This window comes from Salmo salar, chromosome ssa25, assembly GCF_905237065.1.
Source record: "Salmo salar chromosome ssa25, Ssal_v3.1, whole genome shotgun sequence".
Taxonomy (NCBI): Eukaryota; Metazoa; Chordata; class Actinopteri; order Salmoniformes; family Salmonidae; genus Salmo; species Salmo salar.
In genome coordinates, this window is record NC_059466.1 from 11,248,445 (window position 1) to 11,268,637 (window position 20,193).

The 20,193-nt window shown below is 43.3% G+C and overlaps 1 protein-coding gene across 5 annotated transcripts in view; it reads right to left on the reverse strand.

Annotated features, from left to right (window-relative positions):
- Nucleotides 1–2,097: 2,097 nt before the first annotated feature.
- Nucleotides 2,098–20,193, reverse strand: part of LOC106586158 (kalirin) — a 261,879-nt gene continuing 243,783 nt past the window's right edge. The window contains exons 37-60 of one of the 5 annotated variants that reach the window (XM_014173062.2): nt 20,021–20,116; nt 19,198–19,316; nt 18,854–18,920; nt 18,087–18,190; nt 17,708–17,777; nt 17,325–17,411; nt 17,118–17,210; nt 16,931–16,981; nt 16,608–16,685; nt 15,677–15,862; nt 15,263–15,434; nt 14,561–14,802; nt 14,089–14,342; nt 11,137–11,269; nt 9,613–9,672; nt 8,158–8,185; nt 7,732–7,894; nt 6,928–7,049; nt 6,604–6,735; nt 5,878–6,042; nt 5,414–5,492; nt 5,035–5,235; nt 4,392–4,530; nt 2,098–3,277 (exon numbers count right to left, since the gene is read on the reverse strand). In XM_014173062.2, coding sequence (XP_014028537.1) covers nt 2,732–3,277; nt 4,392–4,530; nt 5,035–5,235; nt 5,414–5,492; nt 5,878–6,042; nt 6,604–6,735; nt 6,928–7,049; nt 7,732–7,894; nt 8,158–8,185; nt 9,613–9,672; nt 11,137–11,269; nt 14,089–14,342; nt 14,561–14,802; nt 15,263–15,434; nt 15,677–15,862; nt 16,608–16,685; nt 16,931–16,981; nt 17,118–17,210; nt 17,325–17,411; nt 17,708–17,777; nt 18,087–18,190; nt 18,854–18,920; nt 19,198–19,316; nt 20,021–20,116 — 3,387 coding nt within the window. In that variant the 3' untranslated portion in view covers nt 2,098–2,731. Of the gene's footprint in view, nt 3,278–4,391; nt 4,531–5,034; nt 5,236–5,413; nt 5,493–5,877; nt 6,043–6,603; nt 6,736–6,927; nt 7,050–7,731; nt 7,895–8,157; nt 8,186–9,612; nt 9,673–11,136; nt 11,270–14,088; nt 14,346–14,560; nt 14,803–15,262; nt 15,435–15,676; nt 15,863–16,607; nt 16,686–16,930; nt 16,982–17,117; nt 17,211–17,324; nt 17,412–17,707; nt 17,778–18,086; nt 18,191–18,853; nt 18,921–19,197; nt 19,317–20,020; nt 20,117–20,193 lie in introns of all 5 variants that reach the window. The other 4 variants (XM_014173061.2, XM_014173063.2, XM_014173068.2 and 1 more) reach the window with 4 other exon arrangements.

Sequence of the window (20,193 nt, forward strand, 5' to 3'; positions counted from 1 at the left end):
AGTTACCAGTTCTAATACTTAAATAACAAACAATACTTAAAAAAACAATAACTAAAAGCTGGGGTTTCGAATCCTACACTGTTGGGACTAGGCTATCCTACATTAAGTGCTCAATCAGTGTTCTAGACCCGTCAGTGCTCATCGCACAAGCAAACAATCATATTGAGTAAATGGCGGACAATAAGCACTAGAAATGAATTACTCCCTCATCAAAATGTGAAGACTTCAGATTTATTGTAAACGATTTGGGTCTGAGAACAGAAATATACAACACTTATGTGCACTGCCGATTTGGATCGAAATTTGCAGCAGGTCCTTCCATAAGTAGTTTTAACATTCAATTACAACTGAACTTGAGTCTTATGAATGGTCTCTTAAAGAAACATAAGTGAACCAACAAAACACATTTGAAATGATCATGGAGGTGACAGATGTGTACTGACACAAAAATTCAGTATAATGTGATGTGACAAGTCAATCGTGTTAGATTATTTCATTCATACCTCAAATCTCACAATTGGAAAAATAGGCATTATACTCTATCTACACATTATGCACACTTGATGCATACTCTAAGGCAGGGGTTCCCAAACTTTTTTCACTCTGGGCCCCCCTTCCAGCAATGGGGAACATCCCGCGACATCTATTTCTATGTGCACAAGCACTGTTCATGACAGACTGTTCACACCCCTCTTATTGGTGGAGAGCATTTTGCAGGTTTAAAGCGTATTTCCTGCAATTCTACACATTTTGTCATGGGGTGCAAAGAACATTTTGCCATTTTAAAGTTCATTTTTTTGCAATTCTATACATGTTGCCATGACTAATGTGTATTCATTTGATATTTGAGTGACAAAACAATTGGGCTAAAAAACCTAAATATAAAAACATTAGCTGACATGGGCTAGTTGATCTGGACATTTCTGACAGCTTTGCACACTCTTGGTATTCTCTCAACCAGCTTCATGAGTTAGTCACCTGGAATGCATTTCAAATAACAGGTGTGCCTTGTTAAAAGTTAATTTGTGGAATTTCTTCCTTCTTAATGCGTTTGAGCCAATCAGTTGTGTTGTGACAAGGTAGGGGTGGTATACAGAAGATGGCCCTATTTGGTAAAAGACAATGTCCATATTATGGCAAGAACATCTCAAATGAGCAAAGAGAAATAACAGCCCATCATTACTTTAAGACATGAAGGTCAGTCAATCTGGAAAGTTTCAAGAACTTGGAAAGTGTTCTCAAGTGCAGTTGCAAAAACCATCAACGGCTTTGATGAAACTGGCTCTCATGAGGACCGCCACAGGAAAGGAAGACCCAGAGTTACCTCTGCTGCAGAGGATAAGTTCATTAGAGTTAACTACACCTCAGATTGCAGCCCAAATAAATGCTTCACAGAGTTCAAGTAACAGACACATTTCAACATCAATTGTTCAGAAGAGACTGCGTGAATTAGGCCTTCATTGTCAAATTGCTGCAAAGAAACCACTACTAAAGGACACCAATATGAAGAAGAGACTTGCTTGGGCCAAGAAACACAAGCAATGGACATTAGACCGGTAGAAATCTGTCCTTTGGTCTGATGAGTCCAAATTTGAGATTTTTGGTTCCAACTGCTGTGTCTTTGGAAGATGCGGAGTAGGTGAACGAATGATCTCCGCACGTGTGGTTCCCACCATGAAGCATAGAGGAGGAGGTGTGATGGTGTGGGGGTGCTTTGCTGGTGACACTGTATGTTTTATTTAGAATTCAAGGCACACTTAACCAGCATGGCTACTACAGCATTCTGCAGCGATACACCATCCCATCTGGTTTGAGCTTAGTCCCACTATCATTTGTTTTTCAACAGGACAATGACCCAAAACACACCTCCAGGCTGTGTAGGGGCTATTTGACCAAGAAGGAGAGTGATGGAGTGCTGCATCAGATGACCTGGCCTCCACAATCCCCCGACCTCAACCCAATTGAGACGGTTTGGGATGAGTTGGACAGCAGAGTGAAGGTAAAGCAGCCAACAACTCCTCAGCATATGTGGGAACTCCTTCAAGACTGTTGGAAAAGCATTCCTCATGAAGCTGGTTGAGAGAATGCCAAGAGTGTGCAAAGCTGTCATCAAGGCAAAGGGTGGCTACTTTGAAGAATCTAAAATATATTTTGATTTGTTAAACACTTTTTTGGTTACTACATGATTTCATAGTTTTGATGTCTTCACTAATATTCTACAATGTAGAAAATAGTAAAAATAAAGAACTTTTTTAACTGGTACTGCTCTGCGCCCCCCTGCCGACCCCACAGTTTGGGAACCACTGCTCCAAGGGACCAATGCTGAATGTTTCTTCACATACAATAGCACTTACTCAAGTGTTAACCACGTTCTACAATAAATTACATTCAACAGTTATACTACCTCTCATAGATCTTTCTCTGATAGTTATAATTTCCAAGGATGATATTTAGAAATGTTGACACTTACAATAGATGGACACAACAAGAGTAATATGGCTTCTATGGCTTCATACTACAGCTCTGAAACATCTCAATGAATCAAATGTCAATGTCTTGTCCACTGGCATTTTGAACACAGACATGATATCCACATAACATGTTTGTTGACAAGTTATTATCCCCTATCCAGAGTTCCATTTTCATGGGGAACCATGTATCAATGGCAGAGTCCTGTAGTACTGCTAACAGTGTGTTTTCATTCCACCTGTGTGTTGTATTCATAGGGTGTTTATAGGGTGTGTCCCATGCTACTGGTCACCAGTCCCTTGATGTTGGTGACGGGGCGCACATCGTGCAACTGCCGTCGTCTGTCGATGAAGGAGGCCAGGCGACCAGTGTCCAGTGGGTTCTTGGAATAGTCTCCACTGTGGGCGCCCACCCAGGGATGCTGGAGACAGGTGGTGGCACTGGGCCTCCTCCTGGGGTCCTGCTGCAGGGTAGAGCTTATGAAGTCCCGGGCCGCCTGACTCACTCCCTGGAAGTAGTCCTCGGGGAAGCAGAAGTCCAGCTTGCAGATGTTGACGCACGTTTCCTCTAGGCTCTCGTCCAGGAAGGGCGAGACGCCGCTCAGCATGACGTAGGCCAGGACACCAGCGCTCCACACGTCCGTGCTCAGCGACACCGGAGTGCCCTGGATCAGCTCCGGAGCAGCAAACTCTGGGTTCCCCAGGAGCAGGTGGACATAACGGTGGCCAGACACCTGGACCGCATCTCCAAAGTCTATGAGCTTAATGCAGGGAACAGGCACGTGGAGATCCACCAGGAGGTTCTCAGGCTAAGGACACAGAAGAGAAGAACACATTTGAAAATGGATTTGACCAAGATCAGGGACATTTCGCTGAAGGTTTGTCAGATGTTTTCGGACCTTAAAAGTGAACTAATTTCCATTCATTTGGGGTGGAGGCATACAAATCAAATTGTATTTGTCACATACACATATTTAGCAGATGTTATTGCGGGTGTAGGGAAACGCTTTTGAGATATCTTCATAATATTGAGTTGCACCCCCTTTTGCTTTCAGAACAGACTCAATTTGTTGGGGCATGGACTACAAGGTGTCGAAAGCCTTCCACAGGGATACTGGCCCATGTTGGGCTCCCGAGTGGCGCAGCGGTCTAAGGCACTGCATCTCAGTGCTAGAGGTGTCACTACAGACCCTGGGTCGATTCCAGGCTGTATCACAACCGTCCGTGATTTGGAGTCCCATAGGGCGGCTTACAATTGGCCCAGTGTCATCCGGGTTAGGGCTTGGCCGGGGTAGGCTGTCATTGTAGATAAAAAAAAAATTCTTAACTGACTTGCCTAGTTAAATAAAGGTTAAATAAAATTACTCCAAGGCTTCCCACAGTTGTGCCAAGTTGACTGGATTTCCTTTGGGTGGTGGACCATTCTTGATACACATGGGAAACTGTTGAGCGTGAAAAACCCAGCAGCGTAGCAGTTATTGACACACTCAAACCGGTGCACCTGTCACTTACTACCATACCCCCTTCAATATTTTGTCTTGCCCATTCACCCTCTGAATGGCACACATACACAATCCATGTCTCAAGGCTTAGAAATCCTTATTTAACCTGTCATACTCCCCTTGATCTACACTGATTGAAGTGGATTTAACAGGTGACATCAATAAAGAATCAAAGCTTTCACCTAGAATCACCTGATCAGTCTGTGTCATGGGAAGAGCAGGTGTTCTTAATGTTTTGTACACTCAGTGTATAGTTAGATCTACTCAACCGGTTTCGTGGGACATGGTTTCATCTTGACGTGATACCACTTTTGAGGTCTGAAAACATCCCTCAAACTTTGAAAGTGTAATGTCACTTTAATAACATTGTATTTGCACCATATGTCCTTAGCAGTGGTGCGGATATGTACTTTGTGCTTACCTTTAGGTCTAGATGTACCACTCTGCAGGTGTGGAGGTGCTGCAATGCCTCTAAGGTGTCCTTCACAAAGAAGGCCACCTTCTCCTCCATCAGCTCATCATGGGCCACCAGGTAGTCCAGCAGCCTCCCGCCCTCCAGCCTGGAAACAACACGAGACAACCATTCATTCAGAACACACTCTAAGACGCTATGTGTCCGTCCCAAATGGCACCCTATTCCCTATATAATGCACTACTTTGAACATGGCCCATAGGTCTCTGGTCAAAAGTAGTGCACTATGGGAATAAGGTGCCATTTGGGAAGCAGACAAAGACTGTTCACTAACAAAGCCAAGTGAAGGCTATAATCCCTAGCCTGGGTCCAACTCTATGATTGTCATGCCATAAGCAACACAGAGAGGAGTTGTCAAAAAGCAAAAACAATCAAATAATACATCACAGTTTCTCAGTTAATCTTTTCTCGATTCCTCACATCCTCTGTCCTCGCCTCTTTCTCAATCGTATTGTAGGATAAGGTCAATAGTCCCTCCACCCAGACCTTGTTCTCCAGTGCATTTTGAGAAGGAGGCGAGGAGAGAGGATACGAGGAATCGAGGAAAGATGAATTGAGAATCAGCCCAAGTCCACAGCAGAAAGGTCCTTACAGCTCAAAGACCAGCATGAGGGAGGTGGGGGACTCATAGGTGTCAGTCAGAGTCACCAGCTGAGGATGCTGGACGTGGCATAAGATGTCTGCCTCGTGGGCTACCTGCTCCTTCTTCTGCATCTTCTTTGTGACGTACTTCACAGCCACCTCTTTCTTACTGGCCTTGTTCAGACACTTTCTCACTACAGAGAATCGGCCCCTGGAGAAAGGAGAGGAGTAGTTGTAACACATAAAACATGTAATTGTTGTACCTATAAAACGTCTGCAGTTAGCCTTGTTGAGAATTTGTATGACATGTGTGAAAAATCCCAATACAATACTTTGATTTTAAACAGTTATGGTTAGCTACTTTAAAAGTGTAGGGGTGTGCAATTTACCGTCCGATCTCACAAATTTCTGTGAAAGACGATTCAAAGTTGGCTTTCCACTGAATGCCCGTTCCATCATATGTGGAAGCTTAGAATAGAAAGAAAACAAATTGAATATTTTATTATTCAATATTTACATCGTAGCTACATGCATACAGTAACATTTCCTCGAGGACCTCCCAAAATAAAAGTAAATAGTAAAAAAAAGTGAAATGCCAATCGTAAGAATCCGCTTCCAAAATGGCACCCTATTTCCTTCATGGTGCCCTGCTTTTGACCATTGGCCTCTGATCAAAAGCTGTGCACTATATAGGGAATAGGGTGCCATTTGGTATGCATTCTAGGAGCAGGCACCTAGGCCCTGATCAAAAGTAGTGCACTATATAAGGAATAGGGTGCCATTTGGGATGCAATCCAGTCTAGGTATAGCGTTACTCCCTGCTTGTAGTGTGAAGATGGAGGGTTTGACTCACTCCCGCTGGGCAGGGTCACCATGTTTGAGGGCTCGCTTGGCGGACTGATACCCCAGGGGTTACTGGCACTGACCCGGAACTGGTAGTGCCCCCCAGGAATGAGATCTTCAATTTTCACACACACATCTACTGTGGAGACCACCGACTGCTGCCACACCAGGGAGTCTGCAGAGAAGAGGATGAGAGGTTAGGTCATAGTTGAAAGATCACAGGTGACTGTCTGTAGCTTATGATTTGGAAAGCGGAAGAGTTGTGTAAGGTGAAGTTGCTCCTAGATGTTGATCTTGGTTCAGTTTAGCATTTTCCTCACTAATGGTTAAAGATACACTATGCAGAAATGGTGGTTAAAAAAATTCTAGTTCACCTAATTTCAAGGAAATATAGTGTAGAGAATCATTGTACTATCTAAACTGCTGTGAAATATCTGTTCCATATTGTATGTTCAGCTGTTTGAAGCTGGTGTACACATCCCAAAGTAAAAGACGCAACAACTAAACATGAGAACAGGAAGCATAGAAAGTGCACATAGAGCAGATCTACCACTTCTTAGACTTGCTTTCGATGAGAATGGCAGATGTATAACACACATTTCTATGCGAATTTGGTCAGATCGCCCCAAAAGTAACATATTGCAGCTTTAAGGTTAAGATTTGGGGAGGCTGATCCTAGATCTGTACCTAGGGGAAACTTCACCCCAGAGCCAGAAGAGAGATGGGTCTACTGCACCTTCCTGCCTGTACTCCACTGTGTAGCTAGACACAGCACAGTTAGCCGAGCTGGCTGGGGGGAGCCAGTGGACGATCACTGCATTGCTACTGGCCTCCTGGGCCACTGGCCTCGCAGGTGCTGCTGGAATACCTGAAAACAGACATGAGCCCAACATCAGTCTCAATGGCCATGGAGGGCTAGCCTTGTGAAAGGAGCCTGATCTCATGATAGCGCACATTCTGAAGTGAAACGCGAGCGCAGTGGTCATTCTGCTTGACCAAGCCGATGAAGAGCCCCTCGAAAGTCCACCCTCCATCCATGATTCATATCCCCTGTTCGCACCTTGTACTTTGATGGAGGCGGAGGAGGAGGCGGTGCCATGGTCGTTGATGGCCACACAGGTGTAGATGCCAGTGTCCTGGGGCATCAGGTTACAGATCTTCAGCAGAATGTCGCCCGTATCCCTGGAGACAAGGACAGAGAACAAGCGAGTAGGTGTAATTGGTTTGCCCGAGAATAGAACATGACCTTTCTCTCCAGAAACTGAATATGCCACGTTGGTATCTGCTTTTGCTGATCGCACCTTTAACTGAGCTCCAGCTAAAGTTCATGTTGTTCCTCCAGCAACATGTGTTTAGTCTACCTAGGGATGCGTCACAAATGGCAGCCCATTTCTTACACACTGTATGGTGCACTACTTTTGACCAGAGCCCTAGAGTGCACTACTGGTCAAAAGTAGTGGACTCTATAGGGAATGGAACCATTTGGGATGCAGACAATGGATTTACCATGGGATTAGGCCACAGACATTACCTTTAAGCAATTATGTCAGAATGTTTTAGTCATCCAATAGGAAGATAACTGTCCTGCCAGAGACATTTCTTTAATCTCACTTCCTGCTCTTACTAGGTTTGAGGAATTTGGGTATGCACTTCCACTTCTTAGTCAGGATCAGAGGTTGGATGCCGCCGGGGGGGGGAAGACGTCAGAGGATGGAATAAATGAAACCGTTCCATTTCTCCTATTCCAGCCTATCAGTCTGTCCTCTGACGTCTTCCTCCGTGGACCCCCACCGGCGGCATCCAACATCTGATTTTCTCGTGATCATCAAGACCACATTTTAACTAGAAACCATAGTTCCTTTACCTAATGTTTATAGTGAACCTGCTGTTGTTGACAAGCGGGCTCTGATCGGGTCCTTTCAGAGTGATGTTGGGTTTGGGACGTCCACACACTTTGCAGCATAGGACCACCGTCTCCCCGAATGCACATGTCACATCCGCTAGTGAGATCAGGAACTCTGGAGCAACTAAATACATTACCACACAGCAGTGTCAGCTAACCACACCACATGATTCTAAACTGCAAGTGTATACGCTACGTCCTAAACGGCACCCGATACAGTGCACTACATTTGACACGGGCCCATAGGTCTCTGGTCAAAGGTAGTGCACTATTAGGGAGTAGGGTGCCATATGAGACGCAACCACGACATATCAGTAATTAAATGATTATTGATTTCACTCTTAAGCATTTAAATGTAATCGTTTATGTTCTGATGGTCCATCTTACCTTCTTGTATAAAATTGGGATTCATTATCTGCAAAGATAAGGCATGGCTGTTAGGCAATATGAATGAACTATAATGTTGAAATATGAATTATGAACTGTTTTGCTAATTCAAAATTGAAACGTAACAGCTAATACATACATACATACCTCAGAGTTCTGTGTCACTATTTGTGTACTACCATTTACAAACGAGTTGCAATACAGGAGTACTAGGGCATCGTACCCCACATATTTGTGACATTTAGGCATACCGTGCCTTTAAAGATCTTCTGAACCCATTTGAACAAAATGCATAACAAGGCACAATCACCAGGGGATCCAAAAAAAAGAGGTCAGGAGTAGTAACATGCTTAAGGGGGTTTGTGTGAGAGGCTTTGTCACATTCACAAACCTAACCATCCCTGGGAGAGATGTATTTCAGCGTAGGAACACTAGGTTGCAGTAATGGCCCATGGAAACCACACGGCTTCCATGGACTCTTCCCCAGAAGAGAAAAAGTGGCACATAGAGCAGCTAGCTAAACTAGCGAAGGAATATAGGAATGAATGTATTGTTTTGCAATCAAAAAGTGTGGACCTCTTTACAACAAGCCTGTTGAGGTCAAGTCTGTCAAAGCAAACAGGAGGGTGCTTTTCAATGACAACGATCAGGAATTGGAACTGAGGAACTACAGCAATTTAATTAATAATAATACATGGCATTTAGGAGACACTTTCATCCAAAGTGACTTACAGTAGTGCGTGCATACATTTTCATATGGGTGGCCCCTGCAGGAATCGAACCCACTATCCTAGCGTTGCAAGCGCCATGCTCTACCAAACGGGCCACACAGGACCGAGCAAGCTTTGAAAGGGGGCAAGCTTGTTAAGTTTATTATGATCCCCATTAGCTGTTGCACATGCAGCAGCTACTCTTCCTGGGGTCAACAGGCTATACATGAGTTACAATGACGCATGTGAGCCCAATACATATTTTCAAACAAAAATACGTATTTTTAACATATTTTTTTAATGTCTTTTCAACATCTTTTGCTCGTGTGTTCCAGGTGCTTACCTGATGTATTAATACTGTGCACCAATCAGTGGCAAATGCATTTACAAACTCCACCCATGGCCTCTCTGAGGCCGGAACGAGAAAATCCTATCAAACAAGAAGCAGGAACAAAAATATTCCTGTTGGTTCTTGCTGAGGATGAAACCATACTCAAAATGGCAACTGGTCCACCCATTGCAGACCCATTGAGTTGAATGGGGGAAGCCTGTTCTAGTGATTCTATTTCTATGGAGAGAAAGAAAAAGCTAGCTAATGGAACATGTGGAACCTGGCGTTTCGTAGAAAGCTCCTGACCACAGTGAAAACCCCTATGATGCTGTGTGTAGTTTCCTCTTGCTAGACGTAGCTACAGAAACTCAACTGGGCAGCATGCATGCATGACAGATCGGTGTGTATTTCTACCTCCATGCTAGTTTTGGGGAGTTCATCATCACAATCTGACTCCTCTGAGCTGTTTGACTCCTGAAGTGTGGGATAAGAGAAAGCAAAATTAGAGCTGTTACAAAAGGCCTGGTGGTCCCCAAGCTAGAGGCACGGTCAGGATTCTGTTGAGGCTAATGTGTATGGGTTGTTGATATAGGATTTGTGCTTACTAGTAAGTGTGGTGCTAAAGACAGAGAATCTGTCTTGTGCTGAATTTCAAATACTCCAAGCACAGTAGATCTGAAAGGATTGGATAGATACACCTACAGTGTAAAGAAATCATTGTTTTATCTAGGAGTGCCTTTGGGGATAAAGGCTGAAGGGCCAATCCAGCATATTGTATGTGGGAGGGCTTCGATGTAAGAAGAAAAAAAAAAAGAGGGAATCTGTAAAGAGTTGCTTGGGAACCACTGAGCCTGAGGTAAAAATGCATAAACATGGACATATTGCATGAGCTGGGAAATGAACCAATTAAGCAAAAATAAATCATAGAAATTATAGCGCTGACACCTGAAACAATGCAATCGAACACAAAATGATTGATGACACACATTTCGTTCTAAGTTTCTATTTCATGTAGTAGGGAGTGTGTAACGGCAGTGGCATAAATAGTCAAACAGTGGCGAGGACAAAACTTGCAGGCAAACTTAAAGTGAAATGTATCCAATGGACATAGTTGACAAATTAAAAACAATCTACTCTAACATGCTTCAAATGAAAGATGGCTCAGCAGACTCAGCATCATATGGACTCGATGAGGGTTATTTTAAAATGCACTGCTAGTATATATTGATACAGAAATATAATGTAGTGTAAGATCCAGTTTCAGTATGTTTTCACTGAAACACAACACCTTATGGTTTGTGTAGTTAATACCTGCATGCTAAACCCATGAATGAGGGCTTGTTTTCGTTTAGGCCATAGCTCAATGGGCTCCAGGTCATATGTTATCAAAATGGTGGTTTCACAGTGTTATGTCAATAAAGTCATACATTTTTACGAAAACTAAAGTTATCTTAAAGGTGGACTCAGCGATATGATGTAGATGCAGAAAGTAAACAGCATAGTGGGTTAATTTCTGCAATAACTAAGGGCGTTGAAGTGAGAGGCTAAGCTTCTCCGCCATTTTGGTCTGGTGGCTCGCACCCTGTAAGAGTGTGAAGCGAACCCGTGCACGAGCAGATACTGTGTGTGACTGTGTGAGAGCGAAGTCGTGCATCTCGCTCATCTCAATATCTGCGATACTGCTCGTGGCAACGGAACTTTGCTGAGTCTACCTTTATCCAAAAGCAAACTTGACACAGACAAAGAAGTCACTTGACTCATTAGTGTCATGCATAAGGGGGCGTCAAACCAAATTGAGAGCAGACAGTGTAGTTAGAGATGGATTATCATAGTGTTTCAGTGTTGGAGATTATTAACGTCACGAGTCACAACACACAGGTGAGAGAGTGGCAGCCGAGGACACAGAACACCATCTCCGTAGACAGCCCGCTTACTCACTTTGACAGTGACCTTGGTGCTGAGAATCTCCTTGGGCTTACGGAGTCCATTCTCAACCTTTGCATCACCCTTGCCACTGCTATCCTTCTCCGCTCGCTTTCTCGAGCGCAGGGTATTCCATGAAAGAGATTTCCTGTTGTGCCAAGAAATGTACCAGTCAAATCCAGGCTTACACACACTGAGGGCAGAGGTGCAGGGAGGATTGAGTGGGGCTAGCCAACATTATTGAAATCAAATCAAAGACTGAGAGAAAAAAGAAGGCGAGAGAAAGAAAGACAAATTTGGAACAGAATTTTCAAATAGAAAAACTAAAGTTAATCTTTATGTCATGGTATATTAGAAATTCAGACCCACAAAGCGGCGAAGAAAGCTCCTCCATTACGCTACCATACCTTGATTCTCTTACACCATAGTGGACAGACAATTTGTGTCAAAGCAGCCTAGTTTGTTGGGCATAAGATGTCTTGCCAACCACTTGTCATGAGATTTTCAATGACGCTGCTTTGTACACAACAAACTTTTGTCGAGGACCGGCGTGGTTAGTAGAAAATTAAAACAAGCAGTCTACTACATCAGACAACGTCAACGAAACGGGTACAAAGAAACAAACAAATCATATAAAAAGTGCATACACCAGTGTGCTTTTGAAATACTCTGAAACCTCATCACTCGTGTGTGAGAAAATAGATCCCAGAAGTGGTGTTTGTGAATGTATTTATAAAACACCAGGACATTTCCATGAGAAGAATGATCACTTTAATAAAGCCCACGATTTAGAAATGGTCCGTCATTGGGAGGAAATGGATGGTAAAGCCACAATGAAACTTTTTATTTTATTTTTACAAATTGAAATCAACATGATAAAAGAACAGGTTGAACTGATTTCACTATCCTTTTATGCTCAATGTGAGATAAGAATGGAATCTAGGTCTAACGCTGTAAGAGCAATGGTCAGTGGAGAAACATGCAGTTTGATTGCAGAGTAGTGATGCGCAGTTGACTCATAACCCACAGTCCCCGTGGTTAGGGCTTTTTGGGGACGGGCAGAACAAAAATTCACATCGATCCACAGATGCAAAAAGGACAATGTCGGAGTTTAATTCAATAAGAGAAAAGCTGCTAAATGGAGAGTTGAAAATAAAGAGAAGGGAGGGCCAGAAAGGTAATGTTTGGGAGAGATTTGGCGACGTGGTAAAAGTGGATGATAGCAGTTCCGACTTATGTGTGACGATTGTGAGGCGCTATACAAATTCGACAGTCACAAGACGGGGAGTTCAAATAGGCCTCTGGCACGTCAAGGACACTGGACACTGACTGTAGGTCTATAACCTCTCGCATAATATTAACTCCTGCAGAATTAAGAATTTCTTGCAGTAAAATGATATACCAAATGTAGGCAAAATTTTGATTCAGGAACAGGAGTAGAGAAATATGACTTATTTCTTTCAGAATTTTGAGAGAATGTGAATGTGCAGTGAGATACAGTCTGTAGAGATGCTATCTTTAGTATTTCAAACACATGAAATATGCATCCAAACCAAACTGAAATCTTATCAGAAACATGTTGGGTCGTTTTCATAGCTTTCTATTTCCTTACAACCGTTCATACTGATGTCATTTGGAAATTTTGCACAGAAAATCTTTCAATTTTGTTTTTGCTATTGCGTTTTCTCCCCGGTCCCTAATGTCTTTGCTCCGTGAAATAAGCAGACGACAGAAAAGTTTACCGACGTCAACAAGATTGAAGCATTCATTTTAGCGATTTATTACATTCTGGTGAGAAAGGGTTTACTTAGTCTTCTAGGGCAACATAAAATGACAGAAGAGAAGCTGCATGTATTTAATTATAGACAAGTTGACTAACAAATAGCCTACAAAAATTTCAGAAATTATAAGCAGAAACATATCTTAATCAGCATAGCCGCAGGAAGTAGGGGTGCTGAAAAATCTCAATAAAAAAAACAATATTAATAATAAAAAATAAATTGCAAATTTCTATTTTTCACAAAAGTAGTACACTGGGCCTGTACTAGTTCTATATTAGCGGGCTATGGTCAGTTGCGGGCCTCAGATTTTCACTTAATCACATATAGTTGGGCAGTTGCGGATGGGTTATTAGCAATTGCGGGCGGGTGCGGGTAAACAAACAGCTGACCCGCGCAGCACTAGTGCAGTGTCATAGTATTTTACCAATATTAACAATGTAACTGATCTTCTAACGCAAAACAAGTTCAACTTATGTTGCCTTGCAAACTCATGTCAAAATTGTATTTTACATATTTAAAATACATTTAAAATTATTAGTTAGACTACAAGTACAATGATGAACATTGTGACTATAATTATATTGCACAACCTGACTTCATTAATATGGATTCTCTTAAATAGTGCAAAATACTTTATACAGGAATGTACTGGAGAGAGCGCATCAGTAAACAAACCAAATGAACTTTTTACAGTAAACTGCCAACATATCTGATAATATTAAACAAATAAAATATGAAGAAAAAAAATTAACACAAAAATAACAAAACAAAAACCACAATCTGTACAAATTGCCATAGACAATAACAAACTTTCTCCACTTGGAGAAATAGGCCCCAGTCCATCAAAAGGCCTTTCTTTTTTTCAAAACATGTAAAGAAAAAAAAACGGTGTTAGAAACAGAAATAAAAGTCCAGACCAGTCAGTTCCACATGGATGTAAGATTTTCTCGGTGCGTCTCCTCTACATGAAGCCATGATTCTCTAAAGTCCTTTTACTCTTTTCAGAGAATTACTCATTAAGCCTTTACATATATTAACAAAAAATAAGGAGAAAAAAAATGACCCCAGTTGTCGTCCAACATTTCCGAGTTAGTTCCCATAATGGGGGATTGGAGCAGATTCAACTTTCACCTCATCCAATAAGAGCAGCTCTGTGGGGGTGGGGGCGAGGCTGAGGGACACTTACTTGATGCTTGCGTCAGCAGTACTGTCTTTGAGCGTTTTAGTGAGGGGGCCCAGGATGTGGCCTGGGACCCAGCCCTCGGCCGCAGGGGACTGGCTGTTGGCGGGCCGGTACACTAGGTACATGTTCTGCTGGTTGGTGGCCATGATCTGCACCATCTCGCCTTGGATCACACAGATCTCATTCTCCTTCAGTGCACTGTAGTCCTGGGTCACCATCATGGTGGAGGACATGCCGTTACATCCAATGCCGTCATGCTGCTATGGAGGGGTGGGGATGGGGTGGGAGATGAAGGAAGATTGTATTATGACAGGGGAAATCAACATGGATATGCACATTCAAATAACATGAGTCATTACATACATTAACTCAATTCCTTAACTTCAGTACTTCTTGTCTGCAAGTTCAAAGTCAACAAAGTTTCAACATCTCCTGTTGAAATGTGAAACTAGGGCAGACAACAGACCGGACTCACCTTAGTGGAGTCATAGCGTTCGCTGTGTTTCATGGGGTCAAAGCAGGAGCTGCCGTTGGAGGTAGATAGTTTGAGAGGAGTTGGGGTCCTTCCCGGTCCTGCCAGGGGGGGCTTCTCTGCCCCCACAGAGGAGGAGGAGAGGGGCCTGCTGTTGGAACTGGGAGGCCGACTGCCCGACGGGTTTCTGGTGAGGGATTGGGAACAACCCTTCTCCTTGTGGTACTCAATGGGAGACTGCAGGGCTGTGGTGATAGTCCCAATGTTACACACAATCAATAAATGAAAAGCCACATGTGCGTATTCTGTGTTTGACGAATGAGGACCATGATAGAGGTGAAAATAGTGAAAATAGTGTGAAAATAGTGAAAAGTGTGAAAATAGGTGAAAATAGTGTGAAAATAGGTGAAAATAGTATTACTCTAGTGTTGAGGCTGTAGTTATGACTAAATGGGTTTTGATCCAACTACTGACAATAACGCTGGGGTTGCAAAATTCAGGGAACTTTCTCACATTTCCCAGGTTTTCCAGGAATCTTAATTGGAAGACTTTCTGAATCATGAGCGAGTAAGCATGGAATCCGGAATCCTCCTACTAGGATTTCTGGAAAAACTTCTGGGGATCTTGGGAAATTTACCGGAATCTTGCAACCCTAGATTAAGCTAATGAAGTTAGAGGCGTATGTCAGACAGGAAGTTCTCTCACCAGACAGGAAGTTGCTCTGGGCATCCAGGACCTGGCTGACATGTTGGACCCACACCTGCTTGATGTCCAGGTTGGCCGCCTGCAGGGTGAAGCGCTCGGCCGAGCCTCGACACGACAGCACAAACTTACACGGGTCGTTGTCCACATGCTCCTCCAAGCCCAGGTAGCTCACCTGTCACAATGAAACACAAGAACGCTAACTCAACACTGCTCAATTAATCAACAACGCTGTGTGTGTGGTCTTTTCTATGGACTCTGTATTTTATAATGTTCTCCAACCCTGCTTTCAAACCAAAATGTCTCTGGGGACAATTTAGTTTGGTTGATTGATTGAATGCAACAGCAGGAAATTGCCTAAAAGTTTCTGGTCTATGATGTCCCAATAGCATTCACTGTTGTTTTGACATGACTTGCCTTGATGCTCTTCTTGAACTGGTAGCCCGGGGTGGACGAGCCCTTGCGGAGGAGCTCGCTGAAGATGACGATCTGCTCAAAGAGGAAGACCCTGCGCTCCTTGCTGCGCGACAAAACGCCCGTGTCCTGTTCCGTTACAAAGAACGTCTCCTGCTGCAGCAGTTTACCCTGGCTGGTCAGCTTACCCTGGGGGGGGAGCGCGCGCGCACACACACACAGGATCAGTTACGACTCAACATCTATCAACGCTGGAGAATAAAGCAGAGTCAGCCATGCCCCAGTCTGTCTGTCAACACAACAGCATTACCCAGTCTAACAGCCCCTTCTCTTCTCACCAGGTCATAAAGCTAACAGCAGACCCTTGTACTGGATCTAAGACCAGGGTTGCGTCTCAAATGGAACCCTAATGCATATTTAGTGCAATACTTTTGACTAGGGCCTAATAGGTCTCTGGTCAAAAGTAGTGCACTATATAGGGAATACGATGCCATCCAGGCCATTGGCAAACACAGTGCTTTGATCTCGCCACTGTTACAGCAGGCTAGGCAAATCCTTGCTTAATTTAGAGGTCAGAGATTTCATGTAGTCTGAGTGTCATCAAAGTGATTTTTACTACGCCTGTGGAAGAACAAACAGACTAAGTCATGACCTGCTGGAGTTAAATAGTCCAGTAACACGGCTTCATGAGTCATTCAACATTTTTCACAAACTGAGCATGGGTTGAAACAATCCTAAAAATCATAGCTGATCCTGGTACTAAAATCCTGTACATGTATGCCATAACAAATGTAATTATACCACACTCTTGATCTGCGGCGCTATTTGTTTCCTATTTCCTGCGCATGCTTTTGTTCGACTCCCTGGAAAACAGTGGTGGTTGTTACTGAGTGGAATATCCTGGCTAAATGAAATGACATGAAATGTACAGCACCTCATAGCCTTGGAGTCTGCCAAGATTCATCATGTCATTGCACAGCTTGGGGACCTGGGACATTAAACCAACTGCTTTCTGTAAAACACATTGAGAATGGTGTGAGCATTGACATTGATACAGAAGTGATGATGGATACATAAAACATCAAATAGGGTTACAAAATTCCAGGGACTTCCTGGTTGAAAGATTCCCGGAATCAGGAGGATTGCCTGGTTTTTCCCTCTGGTAAACGAGGTATTTTGGGAAAGTTACTGGAATTTTGGCAACCTATAGACAACAACACATACAGTATAGTTGTAATCGCAAATTGCTTCTGTTACCTCCATCTCTTGGCAATCTAGTCCTGCTTTGGAACTATACTTTAAGAAGTCCTGAAGAAAGAAAAAGAAGGTTGTGTGTAATCAATAGGGCATTGAGAAAAACCTCCATTAGTTTCAGGTAATTATATCGAAGGGCATGTCTTTCAGGGATTACTTGTATGCCAGGAATTTAGCGTCGTAGTCTTACCTTTAGAAGCAGCTGATACTTGGTAATTCTCTGAATTGGCTTTATGAGAAAGTCACTTATGCCAAGTCTTGAGCTGACCTCTTGCTGTACGCCCTAAAGTAGAATTATATGCAATTAGCATTAGGCATATTTATAAACGCAAAGAAAATATTACACAAAGCTGTTCTCAGACTACTCAAGAATTCTCAAAAGTGTTGTACGGCTCACCTCGAAGAATGTGTCGTACTCGGCGACAATGAATTCAGACTTGGGCTTGTTCTGGCAGTAAACCACATACATGTGTAGTCGCCTCTCCTGTATAAAAGAAAAATAATACTAGCATCTTTCCTCATTTATTTTTCAGGTCAAACGGTTGAAAATGCAAAAATTATCTTTCCTCTCATTTATTTTTCAGGTCAAACGGTTGAAAATGTGAAAATGATCTTTCCTCTGATTTCTCTTCCACTTCTTCTTAATAATCATTTTTGACCTACATAAGTCACCTATGGTTGTTAAATGTGTCTAACTTGAAGTTCTACCAGGGCCATTATCATGTACAATCAAACATATTGAACAACATCCGAACGGCAAAGGGGACCCCACTCACGTACATGTTTAATGAAAAGCTCGGGAAGGTGCTCGTTGTCTTCAAGACATTTCTCCAGCTCACCGACAAAAAAACTGTGGGAGGAAACATTCTCTCAGTCACTCTGTAGGGCAACGAGGAAAGCCAAAATAGTGCTAAACCACATGAGGAGTGACCTGGTTTGGTCTTCTAGACTAAATGATAAAACAATCCAGTTATGGGAGGCTGGTCAACGTGTGAAATTCTCCCCAATATTACAAATATACATAGTGTATGTCCCAAATGGCACCCTATTCCCTATATAGTGCACTACTGTTGACCAGGGCCCATCGGGATATGGTTAAAAGTAGTGCACTACATGGGGAACCATTTGGGACTCAAACAAGTCAGGAGACAAGACTTACTCTTTGTGCCAGTCGTAGATCTGGTGAATATTCCCAAAAACTATTTTGTCTTTCCCTTTCATATCGTCAGGGACTCCCTTATCCTCGATCGTCTTCATGAACCCCTTAAAGAGAAAAAAAAACAGACCGAATTAAGGTCATGGACTCGATAAGACAGGAAACATGAGTCAGATATTGATCAGCATTGTAAGACTAGCACGCAGTGGAAAAAGAGAATAGGATGACTAAATATGGTTGAACTCATGGACTGCATCCCAAATGGCACCATATTTTCTATTTAGTACACAATATAGGGAATAGGGTGTCATTTGGTACTCAACCCTGGATGTGAGAAAACCCCTATGCACTTATCTCAATATGTAATCTAAAACCCAACCCAATAATCAAATTATGTTTTCTGAGGAATTGTGAATGTAAATCCAGTCACAAATCGGGGAGCCTCTCTGTGACATTGACAGAAATACCAAATGACACAAGGCAAATAGAACGACAACAAGGACATTGCCCCGCTGCTAGTCCAACACTTGGGATGCGTCCATAAAAGCACACTATCCCCTACATACAGCAGTGCACTGGTCAAACGTAGTGCACTAAATAGGGAATGGGGTGCCATTTGGGACAAAGACTGAGAGATTTCTGAATTGTCAAACTAGAGCAGTGACTGGTCACATTTTCCACTGCTACTAGGACATGCCTCTCTCTCATGCTCCTTCCCCACTATTGAGGCTGAATAGCCCCCCCCCAGGACGAGATTCTTGTCAACTCACCTCCACTACAATCCCCAAGTCCTTGACATAGTCCTTCTCGGTCTGCACCAGCTCATTGAGGACAAACCTGAGGAAAAGGACATGTGTGCTTAGTGATCCGAATACACACAGGAGGCAGCATTTCTCAGCAGGATGAACCAACGTCAAGGGAAGAATATAATAGCTTTATTGTTCCTATGAGGGAACTTGTTTTCTGAGTGGTTAAAAAATAAACCAATATAAACAGAGTAGGTTAAACACTAGACCTGCTAGGTGTCCTTCTGAGTGTTACACATGTAACCAAACAGAGGACAGGAAGGCGACATCAGATCCATTAGTGTGTGGCTAAGCTACATGTCTCTTACATGCGTCCGCGCAGAGCTTTGGCCTTCTGATCCATTTCAGGGTTCCTGGGCAGGGCTGGGCTGGTCTGTTCCGGAGGGGTCAAAGTGGTGAAGCTGGGGTAGGCACCTGGCTCCAGATTCTAACAAAGGAGAGAGACAGGATATGAAGCCAAGGGGTCAGAAGTCATAGTCATACAACCCACTGCTGTGACACAGGGAAAGGGAGCTGATGGAGAAGAGATCACCCTCTGCTTAACCAATGAGCTGCCATAGCCAAATAAACACTCCGTTCGACTGTATTGTACTCTTTCGGAAATGACTCCACATGTACAAAGCTGAAAGAGAGTTGTAAACAGAAGGGGAGTTAATCAAAACATTGCCAAATGAAGAGCATTCATAAAGGAAGCTACTGTGCAGCAGACGCTTGGAACCTTATCACATCATCTGCCACCTGACGTCACACTACTTATCTGATCTGTATGTGGCAAGACTGCCCGTGTCCCAAATGGCACCCTATTCCCTGTCCAGTGCGCTACGAGCCTTATCAAAAGTAGGGCGCTAAATAGGGAATAGGGTGCCGTTTGGGACTCAAACGGTGTTCTATCATCCACATTCAGAAAGGAAGATATTTGCAAACTGTCCTGCATGATAACATGAACATGCAGCACCCAGTCAACGTGACATGGTTAGTGAGGTTTGAAAAGCGGAAGTTAGAACGTGTGGATGACGTCAAGCGGACGAGAGCGTTAGTGCGTAGATTGTCACCGACTTAGTGTGCAAAGTGAGTGTGCAGAAATGGCAATTGCTCAATGCCGTTTTGTATTTCTTCACCTTCCGAACTTACCAGCTTAGTTTGGACCAACTTTTCTATTGCACTGACCAGCTCTGCAGCGCTGGGGACATCGGCAGAGCCCTGACGCGCAGCAAGCAATGCGGAGGACTGCAAGGCACAGTTTAGGAAGAAGGGAAGGAGAGAGGGAGGTAGGGCGTGTTAGCAGCAGGGAGGATGAGGAAGAG